At 45.9% G+C, this 24,359-nt stretch overlaps 2 protein-coding genes and 1 long non-coding RNA gene across 3 annotated transcripts; 2 read left to right on the top strand and 1 right to left on the bottom strand.

The window, feature by feature from the left end:
- Positions 1-6,696: 6,696 nt before the first annotated feature.
- On the top strand, positions 6,697-9,214 carry RPS19BP1 (ribosomal protein S19 binding protein 1). The gene is made up of 4 exons (XM_071422916.1): positions 6,697-6,854; positions 6,945-7,085; positions 7,387-7,484; positions 8,579-9,214. Exons 1-4 carry the CDS (start codon positions 6,806-6,808, stop codon positions 8,711-8,713), a joined length of 423 nt encoding a protein of 140 aa, XP_071279017.1. The 5' UTR covers positions 6,697-6,805; the 3' UTR covers positions 8,714-9,214.
- A 7,772-nt stretch (positions 9,215-16,986) lies between these two features.
- Positions 16,987-19,787, bottom strand: ATF4 (activating transcription factor 4). Its single transcript, XM_071422915.1, has 3 exons — positions 19,575-19,787; positions 18,436-18,750; positions 16,987-17,924 (listed from the first exon to the last, which is right to left on the bottom strand). Exons 2-3 carry the CDS (start codon positions 18,650-18,652, stop codon positions 17,077-17,079), a joined length of 1,065 nt encoding a protein of 354 aa, XP_071279016.1. The 5' UTR covers positions 18,653-18,750; positions 19,575-19,787; the 3' UTR covers positions 16,987-17,076.
- Positions 19,788-20,064: 277 nt separating this feature from the next.
- LOC139588046 (uncharacterized) lies at positions 20,065-23,134 on the top strand. Its single transcript, XR_011678549.1, has 2 exons — positions 20,065-21,238; positions 22,450-23,134. It is a non-coding gene; the product is annotated as an uncharacterized lncRNA (long non-coding RNA).
- Positions 23,135-24,359: the final 1,225 nt, after the last annotated feature.

Raw genomic sequence — 24,359 nt, 5'->3', positions numbered from 1 at the left:
AGTGCCAGTGACACAAAACCACAAAAATTAACAAGTCAGATCTCCAATAAGCTAGAGAGGGGCCTAAATCTCTCAAGTTTTCAGTAGTTCCCAATTTGTACGTGTGGCAGTAAGTGTTGTCCACAATTCACTCACCTTCCTACAATGCTTTTCATTCAGCCTGAAAATCTACAAAGAAAATGTGTACTCTGTCCAAGCCCTGCCTTTGCCCCTTCCTGTGTCTGCCATCTGTTACACCTGTTCTCCAGAATTTAGCAGTTCCACAGCTCCTGTATATTTTGTTCACTCAGGCCCATCCCTGCTCCTAAGGATCTTTACATCTTCTCCTAGCTTCTTAGGGAAAGAGGAAAGCATCTACAGCAGGATAGGTTTAGGTCTTTCAAACTGAGGGTAACAGGGGCAGTGAGGTCTGCCCTTTTCCCCCAGAGCCAATGCTGCAGGAATGAAGAAGGTGGGGAGGGTAGGAGGAAGACCCAGAAACCATGTCTGTGGCCCACAGAAGGAGCAGGGCAAAGTCAATGACTCTGAGCCCTAGGATCCTTCTGCTCCTTCATCCTTTTGACATTTAAAGACAGCAGTGGGAAACAGAGAGAAATCATTCCCCTCCAGCTGCAGAACTGTTTTGCCTGCTCCACTCTAGGAGGTGTGCAAGACCAGCAGATGCTCTTCTGAAGAGAGTTTTCCCTTCAGGGAAAAGTAGAAAGTATGAGGGCACTGGACTTTCAGGCAGTTTTGTGAGTCTGAATTCTAAAACCCATTTTTCTGACCACAAAAACCTTGTGACACCAACTCTGTATTTTATGTAAATTATTACTAGCAAAGTGCTTTCTTCTGGTATTCTAAGTCCTGAAGAAGGGCTTGTTTGTTTTTGGGGTTTTTTTCCCAAACACAACATTTTATGTACTTAAAAATATTTCTCTATCTACAAAGTGGGCTCTTTGAGCTACTGATGCTTATTCTCTTTCCATTTGGAGCAAAAGAAAACAACAGGTAGAGGACAAGGACGTCGAGAGTTGCTTAATCTTTGTGCTTCCTTATCTCTTCTGTATAGGATGTCTCTTTCAGGGGGAGAGTTCATTTTTTGCTACAGCATCTTGTACAGTGGGAAGCTGATTTATTCTTAACCTGCTCCAGCATTATCCACAGACCTGTGCAAGGCAGAGCCAGATTCTTGGTGAACTGGAACAGGTCACTGAAAAGTGAATGGAAGGGGTAGATACCTGCACTGAATTTAAAAAAATTTAAAAAATAAAAAAATAAAAAAAACCCACCAAAACAAACAACAGAATAAACAGAATAAAAGACTTTCTGCCAGTCTAAAATAACTAGATATTATCCATGCAAGTGTATGAATCAAAGCATTGCCCAGCCCTTGTTCAAATTCAGTAGGCTGGAAAGTTAAATTGCTTTTCAAAGGCATGTCACACTGTTAAAGGACAAAGGTTCCTGTGCACTTGAGGTACAGTGATCCGTGGCTTTTTGTAGGAATGGTGACCACAGCACAAACTGCTTCAGGTTGGCAAGCACAGCTAAATATTAATGACAGCAGCATTGGGTATTGCTGTTCAAGAGAAAATACAGAATATGGGAAGTGGTAAAACTGGACAGCTGCTTAAAGCAAAGCACATTCCACAATCCACATATGAAGAAACATGCTGAGGTGACAATCTGCTATAAATCAGCTTGAAAATCAGTCTGATTCATTTGGAAGAGACAATACAGATATATGTGTCAGTGTGGACTGTACCAAGTGTTCAGACATCAGGATCCCATTTCCCAAAATCATAAAACTGTGGTTTTTTAAAAAGCCCTAAACTAAATAAATGCTTGTGGTTGTTACATTTTATTTCTAATGCTGCCCTTAGCTTCTGTCTTCTCACATCCTTCACAACATTCCTTCAGACTGAGACTCCTACATAACCCCCCGAATCCAGAAGCTGGAACATGAAGTAAGAGCAAACAGACAGCTATTATGAACTGCTACAGACAGCAGTATGATTAGACATAAATATCAGGTACATCTTTGTTAGCATGTAACACAGAATAATAAGCTGGAACAAGCTAAATCAGATGTCTTCCAAAGCCCAGAATAATAGGGAAATAATAGTTGTTCCAAGATGAACCAGGAACTTAACCACATATTCAAGCAGGAAAAATTACCATTTTTCAATGCCATAAGAAAGCAAGCAGAAAGTGAACTGATAATATTCACATATGGAAGTTACTTCAAACTCCAACTGATCTGTAGGCTGGGTTATTTAGTACTTGAAAAGCCAGCTACCCACTGAGGCATGAGAATTAAAGAAAGCTATAAAACATGAACATTAGTGTCAGGAAGCTTTCGAAGACATCTTAAATCTCAGAAAGAAAGACATGCTCAATCTGAAATGCAGCACCGTGGCTTTTGCCATCTAAACTCAGATTATTCAGGCTCTAAGATAGTGATTTATTTGGATGTTATACATTTAAATTAAGAACATTTGGCATTCATTCTGTCCCCAAAGTGCTTCAAAGAGCTGACTGAACTGATTTTTGAGGGATTGCAAAGCAATAAAATTTTAATTTTATTCATCTTGGATGAAATTTTAATTTGAATAGAGGCCCTAAAACAGTATAATGAAATACTGATTTTTTTTTTTTTGTACTGACATAGACAAAGTCTCATAACATTAAGTTTTTAATAGTACATACTAGTCTGGAAAAAGCTATTTGTAGGGTCTGCTCAGTTGCTTTCAACAGTGACTGAGAAAAAGAAAGGCTTAGTTAAATGTATATATCATGATGACACAAGGAGCATATCACCACTGAGAGGTTGATAAAGCCATGGAAGCTCCTGTAAAGAGAAATATAGCATTTCATATGCTGTGTTCAGCACAAAGCAGATTTATCAGAAACAGGCAGTTGACTTAATCAAAGGTCAGCAGAGGATATTTTACAGTTTACTACATGGAGAAGACATTATGTGATCCAAATGCCTACATTCTGCAGCTGTAGTAGAAGTAGCATATATTACACAGGCAAAACCCAGTTCATATTAAGAGATGATTATACATTCCTAATATAAGTCAAGAAATTCATCCTGTTTTGCAGTGCAGGAAACAGATATGAGCATAATTCTCTATGAAGGTCAAAGAGCAAAGGAAGACTCTGCACCTCTGTCTGCATGAGCATGGCAGGTGTTGGTTGTACCAGAGCCACCCAGCAGGAGCAGGACAAATGCTGAAATCACCATGTCTGGTAAGACCAAGCACAGCTGCCTCCAGAACACAGTCAGAAGAAACAGCAACAATCATGCCCTGAGAAAAGCTGCCAGATCCTGTTAAAAGGAGATGAAGAAATGCAATGTATTAATAATAGGTACGTGATTTCACCAAGTGTTAAAAACCCCACAGCTTCTGTTAGACCATGATCTTTGGCAACAGATCCAAGCCTGGGGAATATGTCAAACCACAAAGTGTGTATCCATTTAACCTGTTGGTGAACTAACCAGTTTCAAGAGCCTGATCAGACTCTGAGGCAGGAGACTGTGAATGCAGTTAAAGAAAGCGCCTTGCCTTCCCTCCTCAGCAAAGTGACCCCTGTGTGCTCATTAAATTTTATTCTGCAGGTAATTGCTGACTAAAATCACAGCAAGTCTGCACCCAGCCTTGCTGGTCAAGGAGGAGTTGCCTGCATTATGGGTCCTTGCTACTGAAGATATTTAATGAGAAGGGAGTCAGATTTTCTGACACTCCTACATAACTGAGAATGTTATTAATTGGCACAAAAGAAATGGAAATGAGATGGTAATGGTTTATTTTTGAGGTAGAAAAGGGGTATGTGTTCCATGAACAGGATAATACATCAGTGCAGCTTCTATCACACTAATTTGTTAAACATGTTTTGCAGTGTTGGCAAAAAATATGTTTTTCCATCAGATGCCTGCATAAGGCATTTGTGAGGTTGCACCATTCTGACACAAAGCATGTATAACAAAGTATTAGGTGTTCCTAATAAATTATACAAACATGGTGTTTAATCAGTAGAATAAGCTGTCTTGAATATATTGTGTGGTATGAAACCATGAACAGCTTACACAGAACATGTAAATTGTATTTTAGAGGCTAAAAGAGAGTGTTTGACTGATAAAGTATTTTGAAAATACCTTCCCCATGCATTGGCAGCTATCATTTATCTCACTCTGACCAAGATGAAGATAATGTGCATATACAAGCAGTAACAACTTTTCTGCTGACTATAATATTCTTTATTGCTTTCTTCAATTTCAGCAATAGGCAATTAACTCATGGCTTGTTCAGCTTGTTCACAAAGCTACAATAACCTCTTTGTAACTTTGTGAGCTTTCACACAACTGGAAGGACAAATCTGGCAGGGAATAAGAGCTGAACAGGTTCAATTTTTCACCAGCTACTAACAGAAGACAAGAAAATGAAGAAGTGTTCTGTGTTACATATCCAGTGACTCTTCGTCCAAATCAATTTTTAAAAGTATAGGTCATTGAAGGGAAACTAGGAGTGAGAAGTGACATGCTGAACAAGCAGTAAATGGTTAATGTTCCCCAGCTCTGAAGCCAGGAATAGGCACCACATAAGTCCTGTCCAGAAAAATGAATTAGCAGCACTAGCGGAAGCTGACACAGGATGCTGATATCCATCCAGGGAGGGATTCAGAAGACAAGGAACAATAAAGACAGGCATTGAGGTGACATCTGCAGGGGCTGGAGAACAATTTCCATAGAATGACTGTCTTTTAATACACAGAGGTTTAACTGTTATTGGTCCCTGTTACAGATCATTACTATGAGAAACAATGAGAGCCATTTGTATTCCCTTCTCCCTGCAGGACATGTCTGAGGGAGAATAAACTGCTTTCCTCCTCCAGTGTCAGCTTGTTACTGGCAGCACTGGCTATAATTGAATAAGCTTTATTCAAATGATAGCTAAATTTAGCAGATATTAGCATGAAGTCTCTAGAGGGGTGAAAACTGGAGAAGAAAGCTTTAAACAAATACACTAAAGTAACCCTGAATAATATATGCAATTTATGGCAGAGGCAACCTCTCAGCCTGATGAGTCTAGCACAGTTAAATCTGGATTTTGGGGCCTTGTTGAGACAAAACATGACAGCATCCCCTTTCCTCCTGGCCTGTGATGACCCCTGAGATGGCAGGACCCCTTGTGTTGTCCACAAAATCAGATTCATTACAAGGTGTGCAACCAGCCAATAATTACACGCTTAGGAGAGACTTGATTATTTATTTCAGAGTTGTGTGAGCCCAGGTGCTCAGCAACATTCCCCAAACCAAGCACACCCACCAGACTTTCCACACTATCATTTATATGCAGAACTTCAGGGTATGTAACTTTCCAATTACAGCTCCTGTGTTGTGATGAGTTAGCAGGAGTAATTACATAACCCCAGTTAATTTCTGTGCAGGCTCAGGGGAAGGACCTTCACCTGGCCAGGGGTCTGTTTGACCTTTTGGCATGATTTTTAGTACCATAGGAGCACACATTGACCTTGAGTATTTTGCCAAGTTAGCAATATACATAGACATACATCAACATCTTGATTTACTACATCCTTAAAAGTTGTTAGTTCCAGGATATCCTTGAGTATGGGATACTAACTGCTATCTGATCTACTGATACAGAACATCCTGACTTACTACATCCTTAAAGTTTGTTAGTTCCTGGATGTCCTTGACTAAGGGATGCTACCTGCTGCCTGTTACACCAATTAAGTCTTTTTTCTTGCTGATTAGCATTGAAAGTATTCAAAGATCTTGTATCAACAAACTTCCTGACTTAAGATGATCTGGATATTCACATAACTTAGCCCCAGTCCCTGCCAAGTCAGGGTCACCTAGAGCAGATGACACAGGAACACATCCAGATGACTTTGAATGTCTCCAGAGACAGAATCTCCACGGCCTCCCCATGCAGCCGGTTCCGGCGCTCTACCACCCTAACCACGGAGAAGTTCTGCCTCGTTTTGAGGTGAAAATTCCTATGTTTTAGCTTGTGAAAAACACCAATTACTTGGTTTTTAAAAGTTTAATAGTAATAAAATGGTTATTAAAATAGTAATACAATGAGAGTAATAATAATTTGGACAAATTGAATTAGGACAATATGAGACAATAAAGACAAAGAGTTACAGATGTCTGGGTACCTTTTTCTGTGCAGCACGAAACAGAAAAAGGACACCCGTTAACAAAGGATTAACCCTTAAAAACAATAGCCTGTTGCATATTCATACACTTCATACATGATGCATAAATTCCATTCAAACACAGGATTCTATCAGGTCTGTGTCAACTTCGTCCTCTTAGTCCTAACAGCACCTTCGAGGTGGGAAGAATTTCGTTTCTTCTGATAAGAGGGCAATAAATTCTTTTTCTCTGAAAGATTTAGGTGTCCTGTGGCTGCTATCTGGCGCGAGTGCCTCATTCCTTTCTTAAAAAAAATATCCCACTTACATAGTTCCTATTTTAATTACAAAATTATCTTTTAACTACAAGACTACATTTATCATATTATTAAAATGTTAATACAGCACTACTAATCAATACATCAAATTACATATGGTGAATATCTGCGTAGAGCCATGTAATAGGCACTTTCCACAAGCCGACGCCCCGCAGTGTCCCGCGGCCGGGCGGCCCCAGCAGGCTCCCGTCCGTCCCCTCGCCGCCGGCGCTGTCCCGCCCAGCCGGCGCTGCCGCCCCTCAGGGCGGGGTGCGCGTGCCCGCCCTCCGGGCCGCGCGGGGCGCTGCGGGCCGGCCGGGAGCGCGCGCGCGGCCATGTCGGCATCGCTGCTGCGCCGCGGCCTGGAGCTGCTGGAGCCGCCGGGTGAGCCCGCGGGCCGGGGCTGGCCGGGAGGGCGGGCGGAGGGGGCTCCCCGGTACGGCTGCAGTGACTCCGTCCTTCTTCCCGTTGCAGGCCGGGCGAAGGCGCCGCCGGGAATCCAGCGAGGCCGGGCCGGCCCCAGGGCGGCGGGCGCGGCGAGGCGGAGGAAGAGGGCCCCGGAGCCCAGCAGGAACAAGGCCACGGTCAAGGGCAGAGTCGTGAAGTCGGCGATAGGTGAGTACCGACCCCTCCTCAGCCCTCGCACCGGGGACCTTTGTGTGTCCCGTAACCACGCTGCCGGTTGCTGTATCCATCCCATCCCGTCCCGTCCAATTCTCCTGCATGTCCTCTTGGTGTCGCCCTTTTTGTGTCCTCACTTTAAACACAATCTGGTTTGTGGGCGCACCCCTATCCCTGAGCTGTAGCGGTGTCTTTCTCCTCTTCTCCCGGGACTTTGCTGATCCTCCTCTGTCTCTCCTTGTGAGCTGCCTGGATGAGCAGCTGATGCGTTTTGTCGCTTTCTACTTTGCCCCAGAGGAGTACCATAAGAAGAAGCCTGTGAATCACTTGAGAGAAAACCTGCAGTACATGTTAAAGGGACGACTTGTTGCAGACAAAGCTGTCACAGAACAAGTAAGACTGTTATTTTTTGGGGGATGGGGGGGTCTGTTTCCACCGAGGAACACAGGTGAATGGGAATTATCCCCGGATCTTCCAGATTTATACTTTACACAAGAGAGTCAGGTTAAGTTTCTGTCTACAGATGGCCTTGAGGAATTTCTGTGTGCACTGGCAAAATAACTTAGCAAGATTTAAACTGATGTTGAAATGTTGCCCCCTATGATGTTCTCTGATACTAGTGAAAATCATAGAATGGTTTGGGTAGGAAGGGACCTTAAAAGATCATCCAGTTCATCATTCACCCTGCCACGGGCAGGAATGCCACCTGCTACATCAGGTTCCTCAAAATATCCTGACAATTGTTGGCTTTTCTTAATTACCTAAAATAGTTCATAGTTTCAGCTGGCAGAGGTGCCCTGTTTAGACCTTCTCATTAGTGTTGATCAAAGTGGCCTTCTCCGTAGCTGGAGGCTGATTAACGAGGAAGCAGATGTGCTGCTGGTTCATCTAATAGGAATTACTCAGCTTCCTAAATGGTGTTTCTCATAACTTGAGAATTTCTTGAATGGTCCTCTCCAAAAGGTAGTCTCATGCCAGGATTTGAAGAGAATAATAGATGACAGTGCTGGAATCTTGGGCTGTTTTTAGGAGATATAGGCTTTTAACTTACATAAACAAAGAAAGTGGTTTAGGCCACTGTTTCTCAGGCTGGAGATTGTTACAGGAGGTGACAGTGTATTAGAAAATGCTGAGGGAATTCCACCAACTTGTTGGTTTTTTGGTTTGTGTCCTGGAGAGAGGGGATAAAAAAGAAGGTAATAGTTTCAGAAAGTTCTGAAGTCCATGTTCTTATCTCTGTGACAATTACTAGAAAATAGTTTTCATATTTGACTCCAAATAACAAGTTGGTATCTGCTGTTGTCCCAGTGACCTGCTTTGGTTAACATCAGTGGTTTGCCTCTCACTTTTCTTTGGAGGCACTCTGAAAAATAGCAGAGTTCTTGTAGAACAGCAGGGGTGCTGCAGGTGAGCTTGAAAATCCCTGTTTTGTGGTTTGGTGTGGATAACAATGACTGTTGTTTTTTCCATTTCTGTATTGTCTGAAGGTTCTTGCTCAGAACAGAGGCAGGAAGTCCAAAGATCAGCCTCCAGAGAAGACAGAAAAGAAGAAGCCCGAAGGCACTGTGTTTACTGAGGAAGATTTCCGTAAATTTGAGAGGGAATACTTTGGGATCCCATAAACATCGTGACAGGGATTCTTGCAGTCTTTCTGCAGCTTCTCCAGTCTGGCTCTCAGGCCTGGGCATTTCCTTGGCATGTTTGAGATGGCACAGACTTGCAGAGCAGCTCTGCCTGGATGCAGAGCTTGTTGCTGGCCAGCTAAGGCCACAGAGGTGCTCTTGACTCTAAGGTGTGTTCTCCTTGTAATTATCTTCCTGCAGCCACCACGTCTTGCATTCTTGATATAGAAGGGTGGACCAAGCCAAATAAAAATCTTTTTCCCCTTCCTCAGGTTATAAGGCTCCTGCTACCTGTGTTATTTGGCAGGGAGTGTTGAAAGTACTGTATCTGAATGGAGAAATGTTTTCAACCAGCATTAAGAAAGGAAGGATGCTTTGAAAGACTGTTAGACTTGAGTAACCCTGCAGTTTGGGTTCTGATTACAGCCCCTGTCAGGTCTGTCAGTCATTGCAAAAACTTTTTATATGCTGTTTGATTAAATAATTGTTGCAGACACTGTCTCTCTTTGCCTTTGTAGTTGTGATTATTATGACAGGTGATGAAGATGAGCCATGTCATTGCTCTCTTTTGTGATCCAAGCATTCCTCTCTTTAGGATGACTCAGTTGTGTGAATGGCCTCTCCAATTCATGTTAACACATGTATTAAATCATCTCTCTGACATGCTTAGGTCTTGGAATGGAGATGACTCCTCCATTTTGGCTACTCACAATCTTCCCTTTCTCCAAGGAGGAGCTCTCACATGGAGTAAGCGTCCTTTCAATGTTTATAGCCAAGTGTCCCATCAAGATGTAGCCATGCCATCGGGGCACCACTACTGAGTGTTGCCAGGTCCTGTAGCCAGGAGAGCTTGTGACCCAGATGTTAGTCTTGGCATCAGATTAAAATCTGAGCATGACCTGTGGTGCTGGGTTGAAGGGAAGTTGTTTTCTCTCAGACTCCCACTAAGTTCCCAGCTGTAACAAACAGAAGGCCCTGCAGGTGGGAGTGTTGTTCCAGAAACGTCCTCACTAAACCACTCTAAATGTGCTTCTTGGGTGGCTCTGCCTTATCCTGCCCCTTACCTAAAAAGATGGAAAATGTGTTCCCTATTTTTCCTTTGGAGAAAAAAAAAAAAAAAGCAGGTAAGGAGAAGGACTAATGCCAAGCTTTGGTTAAGCTCAGGAGCCGATTACAAGGGGCCTGTCTGACCTGAGCAGCAGCTGCTTGATGCCAGCACAGGCAGGAATTCACTTATCCTTTCCTTGCCCTCTGATTATAGTTCCTGGTGCTGTCATTTTAACTCTGTGCCTCCTCTGTTGAGGTCTTTTCCTGTTGTGTGCATAGCAGGAAAGGTCACTTGAATATATGAGTTCCAGACAGAGGAAATAAATAGTGAATGTACTGAAGTGTGTGTACTGGAAATTGGGTAATAGCACGTGGGAGGGGATTTCTTGTAATAGGATCAGATTCAACAATCTGCAGCCAGAAGTGGTAAGTATAGAACAGATCAAAGAACAGTTCCTTTTTTTTAGTTTGTTCTTACTTCCAAAAATTAAAAAATGTGGGGAAAAAAGCTTCTTAAAAGAATGGAAACACTATTGTTTGAAAAAATAGTTGAGCAAAATATGTATTCAGCACGTATTCCCTAATATGCAAAATATGTATTCAGCATGTATTCCCTAAAACTTCTGCACTATGTGCATGCTGCAGTGCATGTGAGCTGGCCTAACACAAGCAGCTCTGTGTGGAGCTGTCATGAGGATAATTTACTATGTGAAAAAGCTGGCTGTGCCACAATTTGACTGAAGGAGGAAGATTTCTGGGCTGTTATTTTGTTTTAAGCTTTCATCTTCAGTATTTGGCATTTCCTATGACCCTACAGAAGTCCTTCATGTCCTTTCCTGCTCCTCCTCTACCCATTCCTCCTACACATCCTTGTTTCTGTGGTTGTTAAGTTCCTGGGCCCTTCTCCTGCAGGCTGAGGGAAGCAAAGCCATCTTTCCTTGCTCCAGAAAAGGGCAGGAGGGTAATGTGGTTCGCTCTCTTTGTGCAAAACCCAGCCTGTTTGTTTGCAAATGTAAGCAACAGGAAAGCTCTTCTTTCAAAGCTAATGAGGAACTTTAAAGTGGGGCCCAGAGCAGTTTTCCATGGGGATAATAACACTCAGATCAGTGGAGTTTCAAAATTGGGTGGCAGCTCTTATTACTGGTTGGAAAGACTACTAAGGCCAACACAAGTAATCAACACACTTCTTGAGGCATTATGTTGTCAAGGAGAGTAAAGCTACCTGACAGACTGAATTTTGCCATTTGAAACTAAACCTGATTGTAGAGTCAACAGTATCCTTAAATAAATTAAATTTTATTTTGTGGGATGAAGAAAAAGAAGCAGAAGTGGATGGTGGCTGTTGAAGATTGCAATGCAAGTTGTTTTCCATTACCATCTGTATGGCAGATTATCTTTTGTCAAGTGGGCAGTTTGCTTTATCTCTCTCTTTGAGTGACCACATTCACACCTCCCTCGGGGGTTGGAATGGGATGATCTCTGAGGTCCTTTCCTACCCAAACCATTCGATGATTCTGTAATCTTTGCTCTTTTCAGCCACATTTCTCTGCCCGATGGAAGAGACAAGAAGGGGTTAGGGAAGCAGCAGCTGCCGTCGCTGCTTTTCCCAGCTGGCCTCCAACCTGTTTCCCAGGCTGGAAGCTGAGGGCTGCAGGCCACAGCAACCTTTGGATCTGCCGGACAGCATTTCTGTCCCACGCATCTGCGAGCAGCGGCGCAGGGACGTGTCCCACTGCTGCCGGGCCAACGCCGCGTGCTCGCTGAGCTCATCAGGCTGCTGGCTCCCTTCCCAGCTCTGCGACACCAGCTGAGCATCCTGCAGCAGCAAATAGAGGCAGCTGAGCTAGCGAATGCTGAGGGTGCCATCTTACAGGGCATCTCCACCCACACGCAGTAGGGAGTCAGAATGGGCAGCAGTAGCAGCAGCTTTAACATGAATGCAAATAAAAGCTCTGGAGTGTTATTAGTGTGGTAGAACCTTTCCAGGGAAACTGTTTAGAATAGTTCCCAGATGCTCAGCCTTGAGCTAGCTTAGTGTGAATAAGATTCATCAAGCCTCTTAATGGCCTATTGCTCCCTTGTTATGTGAATGGAAAGCAAAAAAAGGAAATTTGTTCCAGTGGGTACAAACTAATGTAAGCCCACACAGCCTCTGCTGTATCAGCATGTCTCCACTTCCTTGCCACAGAAAGCAACAGCAGCTACTACCAGCACTGTGTGTGTGTCAGAGAGGGGGGGGACTGCAAATGTAAACCAAGAAAACATGTTTGTTCAGGACACCAACTTCTTGCCTTTGAAATGACATAGCAGTAACAAACCCGTCTGCCAATGAACTTGCTCAGGTAAATGAGATTTAAAACACTGAAAAAGCTACAGGGGAAAATCAAGGGGTAGGGGCAGAGTCCTAAAAACTTTAGCCAATCTTATCCTCTGGCATTTTTTTCTATGACTGCCTTACAATTCAGTCCTGTTCATGATCAACACAGCAGGAGCACCTACAGCATTTACAGGCTCCTGAACTTTTCAGGAAGGGGTTTGGTTAATGTAAAAAAGGGTACACAGCAGCAGGGCCCTGAATAACTCAGAAAAGTTGCAATGAAAGGAAGTTCCTCATTTTGAGACATAATTCAAGTCAAAATGAGGAGTGGGAAAGAAGGCAGACTGCCTACTGTCTGCTTACAGCTCAAAATGTGCAACTCCAGCCAAGGCAGGGTGAAGGGTTGGTTGGAGAGGGATTAAAGGTTTGCATGTCTATCTGTAGTTATTTTAAATAGGATTAACAGAGCCAGTCACTAACCGGTGGGGGTGGGGGACACAAAAAGCTTGAAGGTTGCTCTGCAGCTGTTTAGAGGGTTACACACACCTTTTTCTGAAGAAACAAGCTGTTGGCAGGACTAAGCAGTAACATAGCCAAGCTGGCCTGTCCTGAGCTGCAGTGTTTGCATGACAGCAAGATCATTTATCTCCTTTAATGGGAGGTAAAGACCAGGGCTCTTTCTCCACCTGCCTGCATACTGCAATGGAGATGCAGAGGAGTTTCAGGACTAGGAGATTCTCTGCCCTATATAAATTAAGCTGACGCATCTGCTGTGCCTGGAACTCACTCCAGCCATTCCTTAAAAGGGTGTGTGCCTGCAAAAGAGAGGAAGAGAGCAGCTGAAGGAGAAGTGAGAGGTGGCTGGCCATCACTTGGAGAGCATGCACCTCTGTAATAGGGAAACTGGAGCTTGTGGGTGCAGCCAGCGTCCTTCATTCTGACTTCGTTCACTTCTGACACTGCATGAGTGCACTGAAAATAATGCAAAGACTGCATGCCTGGGATACCTGAGCAGCCAAAATAGTATTGCCTAGGTCAGGGGACTGAATTCCTCTGTTAATTCACAGGGCCTGAAGCATTTCAATGAGAAAGTCAGCAAAGGTGACCACTTCTGGCCCAGCAAGGGATGCTCACAGTAAGACCCCAAGATGGCCTTTGCACTGGAAATGAAGTGTAACAAGAGTTTATGTGCAGCACTGCATGGGAAGGCTGTGAATACAGCAGGACAGAGGAAGGTAGGATATCCCCAGAAGCTACTTGGACCATACTGAGAAAAAATTAGTATGCACAAGATGGAAATTATGTCTATAGGAAGGACAAGAGAGATCCTGTTTGGTTGTGGTTTTTTTTTCTTTTTTTCTTTTTTCTTTTTTTTTTTTTTTTTCTGAAGGCCAAAGTCTATGGGAAGATAAAGAAAACTGGTATTCTGGCCAAAAATGTATAGATTTCCCATCCCCCAAAAAATGCTATGTATTGACTATCACTGTGTGAAACTGCATTGGAATAAGCCACATTTTCTTTCTATAGTCCAGCTTGGGAGCACTGGAGGAGCATTAATCTCCCAAAGGACAGCCTGTCCTTGCAGCTCTTTCTGGGCTTTCTGCCAGGGCAAAAGCTATTTGAAAGATTTTATCATCATTCTTTCTTCATTCCCCAACACTGCAGCTGTGGATTTATTTTTGTAAGCTTGCTGCAAAGGTGCATCTGATTCTCCACACACACATGTGAAGAAGTTATCTGCAGTGATGGTTTCCCCTTTTCCTTTTGAAAGAGAAGGGCATGCACCTGGGTCTCTCTAAAGGCAGGGTGAAGAGGAAGGTAGTTATAAATATTATGATAACAGCAGAAACAAGCTTATGAGAAGGGGCTTTGTGAGCAGTGAACTGTACAAGGATGGTTGGTTATGTGGGGGAATATTGGACTCCTGTTTACCATGAAGCACAGAACTGGCTGAGGGATTGGAGCCTGAGGGTCACACCCTGTTTGTGTGAAGTCTATCTCACTGCCCTTAATTCAGAGGAAAAATAACTGAGACAGAAATCCCATCAGGTGTGCCAACTTCAGATTCAAACAGCTTTTATATAAGGCAGACTGGGGGAATTCTGCTGTTTCCAAGGATGTAGAAGAACTAGGCTTCTCCAGGGGTAGGTAAAGCCTGCATTTCATGCACTACAATCTAGTTCTGGACATGGTATCATGCTTTATCCAAGCTGCAAGGAATCAGTTGAAGAACATTTGTTCTGTGAGGCTGTGAGAAAAAGGAGAGAGCTCCTGCAGTTTGCAAAATATAAAATCAGTTACTAGGCAGGAGGCCATCAGACATTTTACCCTTGTGGGCTGGAGCTTGTGACGGTGTCCTGGGTGTTCCTTGGCTCCTGCTGCAGGCTGGTCAAGCTGCTGGGCTGCAGAGCCAAGTGGTGTGATGCTTGCTGTGCCTAACTGAAGCCTGGAGGAAAAGTCTAGATAAAAAATGCAGAGGAAGAGTCAGCCCTGATCTCCAGCCCCTGTAAAATCTTAACTAAGTTACTAAGTATGGAAACACAGCGTCATTTCAAGCAGGCGTTGCAGGAGATTGCCATATGGGCTGCCTCTGCAAAACCACAAGCTCGGAGCCTCAGCAAGCACTGACGGTGCTGACTGCTCTTTAAGGGCAGGTTTCTGATTCTCTTGCAAGGAGTTCTGTAAAGCACTCACATAGCTGCAGAGAGCAAAGCAGCATGGATGCATCATGCATTCCTCCTCACCTGTTCCAGCTCTGATCTGCCTTCCCTGGAGTGAGTGTCATTTGGTAAATTGGACCTGCCTACCCTCTGCAGGGCTGTAGAAACCAGAATCATGAACTTACTGGCCAGCTCATCCACTTGCAGAGCATGAATGCAGAGAAAAATTGGTTTTAGCCACAAGTGGCTCACCGACAGTCCTGCCAGGGCTGCCAGGGCATTTACCCCCTCCCTACCCCACAGACAGGGGTGGGGAGGGGATAAATGTGCTGCTAATTTTTCAGGTTTCAGGAGAACTGGGTAAGGGTAGCAGAACACAGGAGATGCTCCCTCAGCCCTGGCTGCTGCCAGGTGTAAGCAGAAGTTGCTATGGCTCTAAGGGAAGAGGAGGTGGTTGCCCTGTGGTGGGAAAGGGGGAATCAGTATGAGGAGGAGAGGACAGTTTTCCCTACACAGGGAAGCCACCGGCTGATAGACTCACAGCCACTTTTCTGTGGCTCAACTGAGACCAAGCACAATGACACCTCAGGTGCAAATTTGACCAAAACCTTGGGGCTTTTCTGCCTCTAATGATCCCCATCCCCAACCTGGCTGATGCAGCTGAATTGAAGGACATCTATTACATTGGTCTACCTCCTAAACCACAACAGAGTTCCTTGTCCCTGCTTGCAGTCTCCAGTTTGCAGTGCACCCCATTCATACAGTACCTGGTCACCAGTGCCCTTACCCAGGAGGTTTGAGACTACTCAAACATGATTCCAAGAGGAGGGTCTTAGTTATCCACCCCCTCCACAGTGTGACACAAGCCCTAACTCCTGATGGGGACCCTTCTTGTAAATAGCACGCAGGCACAGCTGTAAGCACAGACAGGTGCCTCTGAGGGCCTGGCCATTCAGCCCTCCAGGGCAGCAACCAGCTCCTGCTGCCAGCAGCACCATCCCTGGGCTGGAGCAGCCTTGGCACACCAGGGCCCCAGCACGCAGCTGTTATCCCACCTCACCCTAAGGGCTTGGGCAAGGAGCAGGGATGAAGGACTGCAGCCCTAACCTGAGGGCCTAAGGAGCTCAAATGTCAGAGACCGTGACCCTCAGCCAGCTGCAACTGGAGAAACCATTCCCGTAGGTTCCCTTAAGGACCTCTCCCCTCTCCACTCCAGCCCATGGAGAAACCATTCTCCAAGGTTTCCCTCAGGACCTTGTCCCTCCCCACTCCAGCACAGACTGGAGCCCTGATGTCACTGCACTGCATGCGTGCCAGCCAGGCTCAGATGTCCAGCACCTGAGCCCAGCAGCTGAGGAAGCCACACTAGTGGTGTGTCCATATGCCAAAGGGATTAAGCAGTGTTAAATGGGGGTATCAGTGGCCAAAAAAATAGATTGAGCATACATGAAGTAGTTTTAAAATGGCACATCCCAAATCCTTTACACCCAACACCCCCACACAAACACAGGTGCTCCAGCACATCAGTACCCTCCCTGCACAGCTGAGGCAGGATCAGAGCTGAACTAGTTCTATGGACCAACTCAGCTACAGCCTTGGCCGTATAAAGGCAGAATTATCTTTAAAAATTTGACTCATCAGTGCTGCCTGAAGCAGACTTTCACACTGATACAGGATCATGACCCATCAGTAATCCCCATCCACTTGGCCCAGCTCACACCAGTTTGACAGGGCCAGGCAACAGCTCCTGCTCTGGGGTTTTGGCACTAGGGAGACCCACAGGATAGTTAACACTGGTGCTTGCTCTGAACTTTGTCTCCTAGCAAGCTTTCTTAAACCAGTGTTCACAACTTTATTTTGTCCCTGGACTCTTTTCCTCCCTTCAGAGAAATACCCACGTCCGAAAATAAGCACCTCCCACCACATGGTATTACTGACTTTATGTCTTCCATGACTCTCCAATCTCACTTGTTTCAATAGGCCTACAAATTTGCTGAAAACCCCGAGGCACCTCAGTGTTACTTTAGAATACGTGTAAATTGTTGAGGGGCCAGGTCAACTGCGACACTTTCCACACACTCCAGTTCCAAGCACTCTGTGCACTTGCACTGCATCCACACCCAGAACAAGCAGCACCAAGTGACACACTGCACTCACCAGACACACAATAGCTTGCTGTGATTGTACTTACACCGAGGTGTGGTTCAAGTCATGCTGGTTTTACAGGTACCACTCATCACACACCATCATTGCACATTTACTACAAAATTATTTATTAGACAGCAATACACAGCTTTAGCAGGAAGCTTATATACATGCACACAACACTGCTGACTACCCTACTCAGGGACTCTAGCTCTTTTGCCCTTGGCCTTGCGGACCTCTTCTATCAGATCTTTTAAGTACTGAATTTCCTTACTAAGGGAATCTGCTTTCTCCTTCAGGGCCTGGTTCTTCTGCTCCAACTCTCTGCACTCCCCAGACAGTGCCTCCTGTTCCGCCCTCTTTTTCTGCCGGTAACGCGTGGCAGCAGTTTTATTCTGCTCCATCTTTTTTAGTTTCTTATCGATTTTCTTTTCTCCTTTCACCTTAGCTGACACTACCTTCTCTGCAGGATGATCGTATGGTTTGGACTGCACAGAGCCACAAGGGGCATCTGCAGGGAACTGGTTGCCATTGGGGGATCCAAGTGAATTGGTGGGGCTGTGTTGGGGGGTTCCCAGGTAGGAGTCTGGGCTCATGCATATTCCACTATCATCTGAGTGGTTCTCATCCTCTTTTTCAGACTTGGTGATCACCACCACCACAGTGGGGTACTCCCTCTTTCTTTCTCCTTCCAGAACATCCACTTCACTTCCTAGTTCTAAACTAAATGAGTGGTCTGAAGTGGAAGTCAGAGACCCTGGGGAGAGGGGAAAAGACCAAAGGGAAGCCAATGGGGCCATTGGATCTGCTCCAACGGGGGATTCGGGGAGATGGGTGATTACGTTATTCATCAGTGGAAGTTCTTTGTTGTGGAATTCCTGGATGGTAGCATTAAATAGATCACACGTGTCTTCCAACGTGGCCATCAGCTCGTCTGGTGAGACGGTGGCTTCCAGATGTTCCATACCTAACAGGGCATCAAAATCAAATTCCTTCAGATCCATCTTCTCCACCATCCACTCCATGCCAGAGAAGGCATCCTCTGCACAATACAGAAAGTAGATTACCACTTCAGTAAGCCATCTCACAGTGCAACTCAAGCTTATGAAAACAATCTATCAGTTTATCAACTCGGCATCTTTGCTCTCTCATGTATTATAGCACAAAGAGTAAACCATCAGGAAAAAATACTCTTTCATTAAGCTCCTCAAACTGCAGGATACAACATAACCAGCTCTTGTGACATTCCAACCCTCCTATTTAAATACCAGAAAAATTCAGGGACATTCACAACATACAACCATGCTTTCTTATTATTACCTCTGTCAAGGAACAGAAAGAGCTGGTGTGTTATTTTAAGGCCAGCACAAGAGGCATTTTACCATAACCAGCAACCGTTTGTAGGGTAAGCAGCATAGCATACACTCTTTCCAAGCCCAGGTAACACACCTAAGATTACCTTCAGATTTAAGAAAATCTAGCAATTTAATTTTAACTGGAATGTTGTGTTACTATGTAATTGTTGCCCTTTACGAAAAGAAGTAATACCTTACCCTGACTGCTATCTATGGTGTTGCCTAAACTGTCCACAGCAAGCCAATTGGAGGAGACTGCCTTAGCCTTGTCGCTGGAGAACCCATGCGAACCGAGGGGCTCGGCCACCTCCAGGTAGTCATCTAGGAGTCCCAGACTTTCCTCAGCCACCGAACACGGCTGGCTGAAGGGGGATATTGAATCCCCCAACAGCATCTCGTTGTTCAAGAAGCTCATTTTCGTCAGCTTTTAATGCTTTGACGTCGAAGGATGTAGACAAGTAGAAGGTTTTTTCGTCGACTACAGCAATGCTGCTGTGCGATGCCGTGAAAAACCTGCGAACAGAACTTGCACCCATCAGTATTTGGTTCGACCAACATAGTAGCCTTTTCTACCGGGGGCGCCTCAGGGAGCACGGCGGAACTTCACAGATTGTCTCAATTCTTTATTTCTGTGCTGCTGCGCGTCCCCCGCCTCCCTCGGGGCCGGCCCCGCCCACCCGTCGCCATTTCGCGGTGCCACCGCCATTTTGTGTCCTGCCACGTTTCCACCGCGGCTCCAGCACCGCACAGGGCTGTGCGCCCCATGGCCAGGGCAGGCTTAACGCTACATTACTACAACACTTAACATTACTATTGGAGCCAGATGAGTAACAAGCCCGTTCATCTATCTGCGATTCCAGCACGTGGTCCGTAAGACTCAAAACCCTACAACCTCTAATGCCCCATTTTCCCTTACATACAGCAGCACTTTCCCTCGCGAGAGCCAAGAAATCCTCCCTGGGAGAGTCCCTTATTCCCATGAAAATCTCAGAAAATAAATATTACAGAATAAAATGCCAGATTTTTTTCGAAAGCAAGGTTTTTCGAACGATAGGAAACGTAGACGCTCGTAAATTCTTTCGAAATGGCATTTCCTGTTATTTCTGACACTCGCCGCACCCGGAGGTACTGAGCTCTACAAAGAGCTCCCCACCTCGCACCCATTTTGGCGTAACTAGGTAATTAATGTACTACATTAGTATACCTAGATATTTCCCCCCGCTCCCCGTGAGATACCAACTAACACCACACGCGCATTAAACGCAGCCCAAGAGGGTAAGAGGGCGCCTATCACCACACAAGAGAGGGAGCAGCCGTCCCTCACACACGATACTCACGCCATGGTTGCAGATGCCGGGGGTGTGCTGAGGCCGCCGCCGCTGCTGCTGCCCCTGGTGCACTGGCCGATGCCGCCGCTGGCCCTGCCGCCTTAAAGAGCCATGGCGGCCAGGGGAGGGAGGGCTGCTCTTATCCGCGCCGCGCGGGAGGTGCTGCGCACACTGACAGAGCCACGCACACAACCTCCTCTCTCGGCGACAGGAAACAATGAGGTGGCAGCGGCGCTGCTCCGCTTTTATATATGGGACGCTTTGCCAGAAAAGCTGCAGCGCTGAGGTATCCTTCCGCCAGGCGTCACCTGCCTCTCACCAGCAGCTCGGGGCCTGTGGCCTGTCTTTGTGGGCTTCTCTCCTGCCGTTCTGCTACGAGTTAAACACAGGAGCCGCCGACAAAACGCCACAGCTCCACGAAGGAACAGTCAAGAAGGGACTATATCATGTATACATGCGCGTCGGACACCCCTACTTTGGGCGCGGCTGTGACACGTGACCAGAGCGACTGAGGACGCGCCCCCCCTCCCCCCCCCCCCGCGGGGAGCGTTGGGGGGGGGGGGGGGGAAATTTTACCCGCCAACAAAGACCCGGAGCTCGCGCGGAAGACGTCACGCAGCTCACCACGTGGGAAGGGCGGCGCTCATTGGCTACGGGAGAGTCGTTTACGTGCCCCGTGGGCTGTCATTGGCCAGGGCTCGGAGGAGACCAATGCGGAGGAGAAGCGGGGCAGAAGGAACTGCGGGTGGGAAAATGGTGGCTGGACGGGGTGGGGGAAATAAAGATGATGCTGGGAGCGGGTCGAGAACGAGCGGCCGGGCAGGAAAATGGCGCCCGCTGACGGCAGCCCTGCGTTTCCCCTGACATGCCCCTCTGGAAGCAGAGTGTGCTCCCCACTTCGATTTCCAACGGCTCCTTTTGTTGGCCACACAAAGCCCCGCTGAGGTCAGGCGGGAGCTGGCGGCTGCGGCCCCGGCTGAGGCGCTGGCATGGCGCCCCCGAGGCGGCGGCAGCCCGCCATGGCCTCCTGCTCCCTTAGATAACGCGCTGCCTTCCCTCCCTGCCTGCCCCACACATGGAGTGCGTAGATTACGGGCTCTCCGGGGCTGTTTGTTTTTGTGCGTACAGGAGGGCGTCTGCCCGCAGCCTCACAGCGGCCATGGCGCCGCACCGACCCGAGAGGCTTCTGAGGAGCCTGGCTGCAGAGCCGCGCTGCCCGGCAGCCGACAGTATTAGTCAAACTAGTGCCTTCAACCCATGCAAGGGCTGAAAATTAAGTTGGTTATTCCACAGTTGAGGAATAAAAATGTCGTCTCCTGCCGTGCAATTTCATGCGGATGTAGTTGCTTCTCTCTTCTCTGTGCAGACATCACTCGACTGGTGTGAGCATTAATTGATCACCTGTAGAGCCTCGCATCTACAAAGGGCAGTGTCACCTTGGGTAGCTTTCAAAGTGCAGTTTTGCATTTTATCTGATACAAATCAGCCTGCTTCCAGGAAAGAAAGTTAGGACTCTTTCCCCACCCAGTTCCTGCTTAAACAGTTCCACCATCTGGCCTGGTCCCCACTGAGACAGCTCACAGCAAGAAACTCACAGGGGTCAACAGGTTTCCACTGGCTTCAGTTCCTTCATCATCCTTTCAGTCGGGTCACACAGGCACTGGACAGCTCCGGTGAGCTGGGAGTTTCAATACCTGTGTCATTCCTCACTGTGTCAGAGTTACCCAGATTCAAAAGGTTGATTTTCCACTTTGCCAGCACCATCAGCTCTAAGAGCTGCAGTGGGACTTTGTTCAAACATCCTCATCCTGCAGCTCAGCTTGCTCTCAGCTACTTCTGCAAAAGGCTCCACTATTTTCCATTTAAGGCTTCAGTAGTATTGGGGTAAAGCCATAGCCTTCACCTTGTTTGCTCAGGTCTAACTGCCTGGAATGTCTTAAAAAACTCGTTGATGATTTGCAAGGACGGAGCGTGACCTAATTTTTACTTTTAGCAGTCTGGTCTTAGCACTGCCACTACAAAGCAGAGTATGTCACTGTATGACATCTGTAATGTGAGCACTGGCGGCTGAATTAAAAAGGGCAATTTTCCCTATATGTTGGTTTGTTGCTGTTTTATTTTGGTTGGTTGGTTTTGATTAATTCTTTCTCTCTTTCTTTGCAAGCACAGAATTTGAAATGACTCATTAAAATAGAGGAGGCAGAGAAAAATGTCCTCCAGTGCCAACAAACACCACTGTAGCAGTAGAGCAGTCTGAGATAACTGTTCTGATAAACACTATGGAGGAGGCAGATCTTGCCTCCAAGGAGAATTGAGAGGATGCAGCAGCTTTTAAAGAAGCCGAGTGGGTGATTGGCTGTGTGGATGGGTGGACAGCACTTCCATGTCCTCACTGGCTAAGGGAGAGCTCTCACATCCACTGCCCTGCCTGCCTTCCCTTCCTTTAAGTGAAAAGGCCGATTGTATGACCATAATAGCAGCTAAACAAACAGAAATGCACCCAATATTTATACACGCAATCCTTCATCCTGAAAAGATAATTATAGATTTCTCTGGAAGGACTCTGGGAATGTGTGCGCAAGAATCACGTAAGCAAAAATGAAGTAGGCAATGAGGAACTTAACCCAGATCTGCCTGTTTCCCAGCTGCCTGCTTTCCCTTTTGTGTGTGAACTGAGGTGGAAATTCGTCTGTATTATGAGTTCCAGACAGATTTTCTGTAACAATCTCCAATCCAGAAAGTGAAATCAAGTAACAAGAAGCCAGCCATTTAGAGAAAAGCATAATTTCCCCTGTTTGCTGCAGAACTGCAGAATAACTGTTGTTAAATCATTTAATGTCCTACAACCCCAATTCCAACATAAATTATCTTTCTTCTTTTGCAGATATTATGTCAGACATATCTCCACCGTGTCTAGATTTTTTAACCAAGGTAGAAGACACTTTTTTTAAAGCACAAATAACAATTTTTGGGAATTTTTGTACAAAAGAAATTACCAGTATTTCTAAGCACAGAACTACTAGCTACTCTTTACTAACTCAAAAGTATCTAAAAAATAATTTCTTTCCAATATTACATAATATGTTTGTTGCTCAGAGACTGAGCAGCTGTGAAGAAAATTTAATTTCCAGCACAAAAAGGTGTCTTCTGAGGGAGCACCAATTTGTGTGCATGGTGAGTTAAGTCCTGCTGTCATGTTAACAGCTTTATCACCATGGATCTTATTTTCCTGCCCTGGGAACCTCAGCAAAGGGAACTCCTGGGATAAGCAAGATCCATCCTGACACAGAAACGAGGGGCCAGCTGCAGGAGAGAGGAGCTGCTCTTCCAGAGCTCGCTGCAGGAGAGGCCAAGGGCTTGGCTGGGAAGCAATGAAGTGCCCTGATAAATCCAGCACTGCAGAGAGCCACCTCCAGCCAAACAGCATCAGGAGGTGGAAAACTAATACTCCTCATTCACCCTCCTCCTTCCTTAGGATCGAAGGTCAATATATGGGCTTTAATAACCTCTCTGGTTTTTGTTTGTTGTTCTTGTTTTTTTTCTTGATAAAGTAAACATTTTAAAGAAAAGATTTTCTTCTTCCACCAGCAAGAGTACGGGAGACAAACATGCTGAATGCTGTTAGTAAGCACACCAAAGACAGAGAGGACGTAAATGTTTCCATAGTAACATCCCTCACACAGTCTAGACAGGCTGAAGGGACGCTCTCAGGGACTGTCAGTGGCAGGGAAGTGCTGGGCCTCTCTAGCAGGGGAGCAGGGGTGCTGGGAAGAGTGGGAATGGCTGGGGCCGGGGGGGAAACCAGCAAAAGTAACAGGGACACAGATGTCTGCTCTCCTCTGGAGAAAGCTGCAGCCAGGGGGAAGGTGGGCTGACACTGCCCTGGGAGAGTGCATGATGGCCGTGGTGGCACTGGGCAGGCAGCTTTGGGCCCCGCTGAGCCTCAGCGCCCCGGAGAAGGAGCAGATGGGCTTTCTGCTGGCCCTGGGCTCTGCTGGGCTGCCTGGGGAGGAGGGGGCACTGCCTGCTTTGCAGAAGGGTTAATGTCAGGCAAGCCCCAAGGGGATTCTAATGAGGGATAACTTGAGTCCTTTGAACCTTCCATCAGGAGGGACAGGAAGCCTTACCCTCTACTTCAATGAACAAAGCATTTCCAGAGACTAGCAGGAATTTTTCCTGGAGACAGAGTGCTGAGGAAAACACAAGGGAGGAATGAGGCAAAGCAGAGAGACATTTTGAGCAATTTTGAGGGAGAATTATCTACAACCTCTATGGCACAGACTAATTCACAGTGCTTGCTTGCTTCTTTCCTCAAATGGTACAAACAGGTATCTGAAAGATATTTTCTGCCAGATTCTCATTGTAAGCTCTTTAGGGATTGCTTTATAGATGTTCCATTTTAAAACTAGATCAAAAAGCAAATATATATGATTAAAGATCAGGCTGGGAGGTATTAACATCTATCTTTTATTACATACAAAATAAGTTATCCATATGCTCTGCCTCGTTTGTTTTGGACTAGTACACCAAATGGAATCTCTAATAAATCATTCACTGCTTACCCACTCCCTCACTGTCTTCTGTTTCCATCCTGCTATGTAAATATCCCTGACATTAGAAATGAGACTAATAAAAAAGAGGATTAAATCTGCAATTTACATCTGCAACTTACAGTTCAATTATTTCACACAGTTATGGAAACAACCCTGGTTGTCCACCTACATTTTTCTTACTGAACAAACTTGGGCATGCCAAACACAGGCTGATAGCTCACAAAATAATGTGTCTCCAGAG

This window comes from Agelaius tricolor, unplaced genomic scaffold (assembly GCF_023055355.1).
Source record: "Agelaius tricolor isolate 1412-34295 unplaced genomic scaffold, bAgeTri1.0.p SCAF_3, whole genome shotgun sequence".
Lineage (NCBI taxonomy): Eukaryota > Metazoa > Chordata > Aves > Passeriformes > Icteridae > Agelaius > Agelaius tricolor.
Note: the sequence above shows the minus strand (reverse complement) of the source record. Positions and strands in the feature narration are given on the sequence as shown.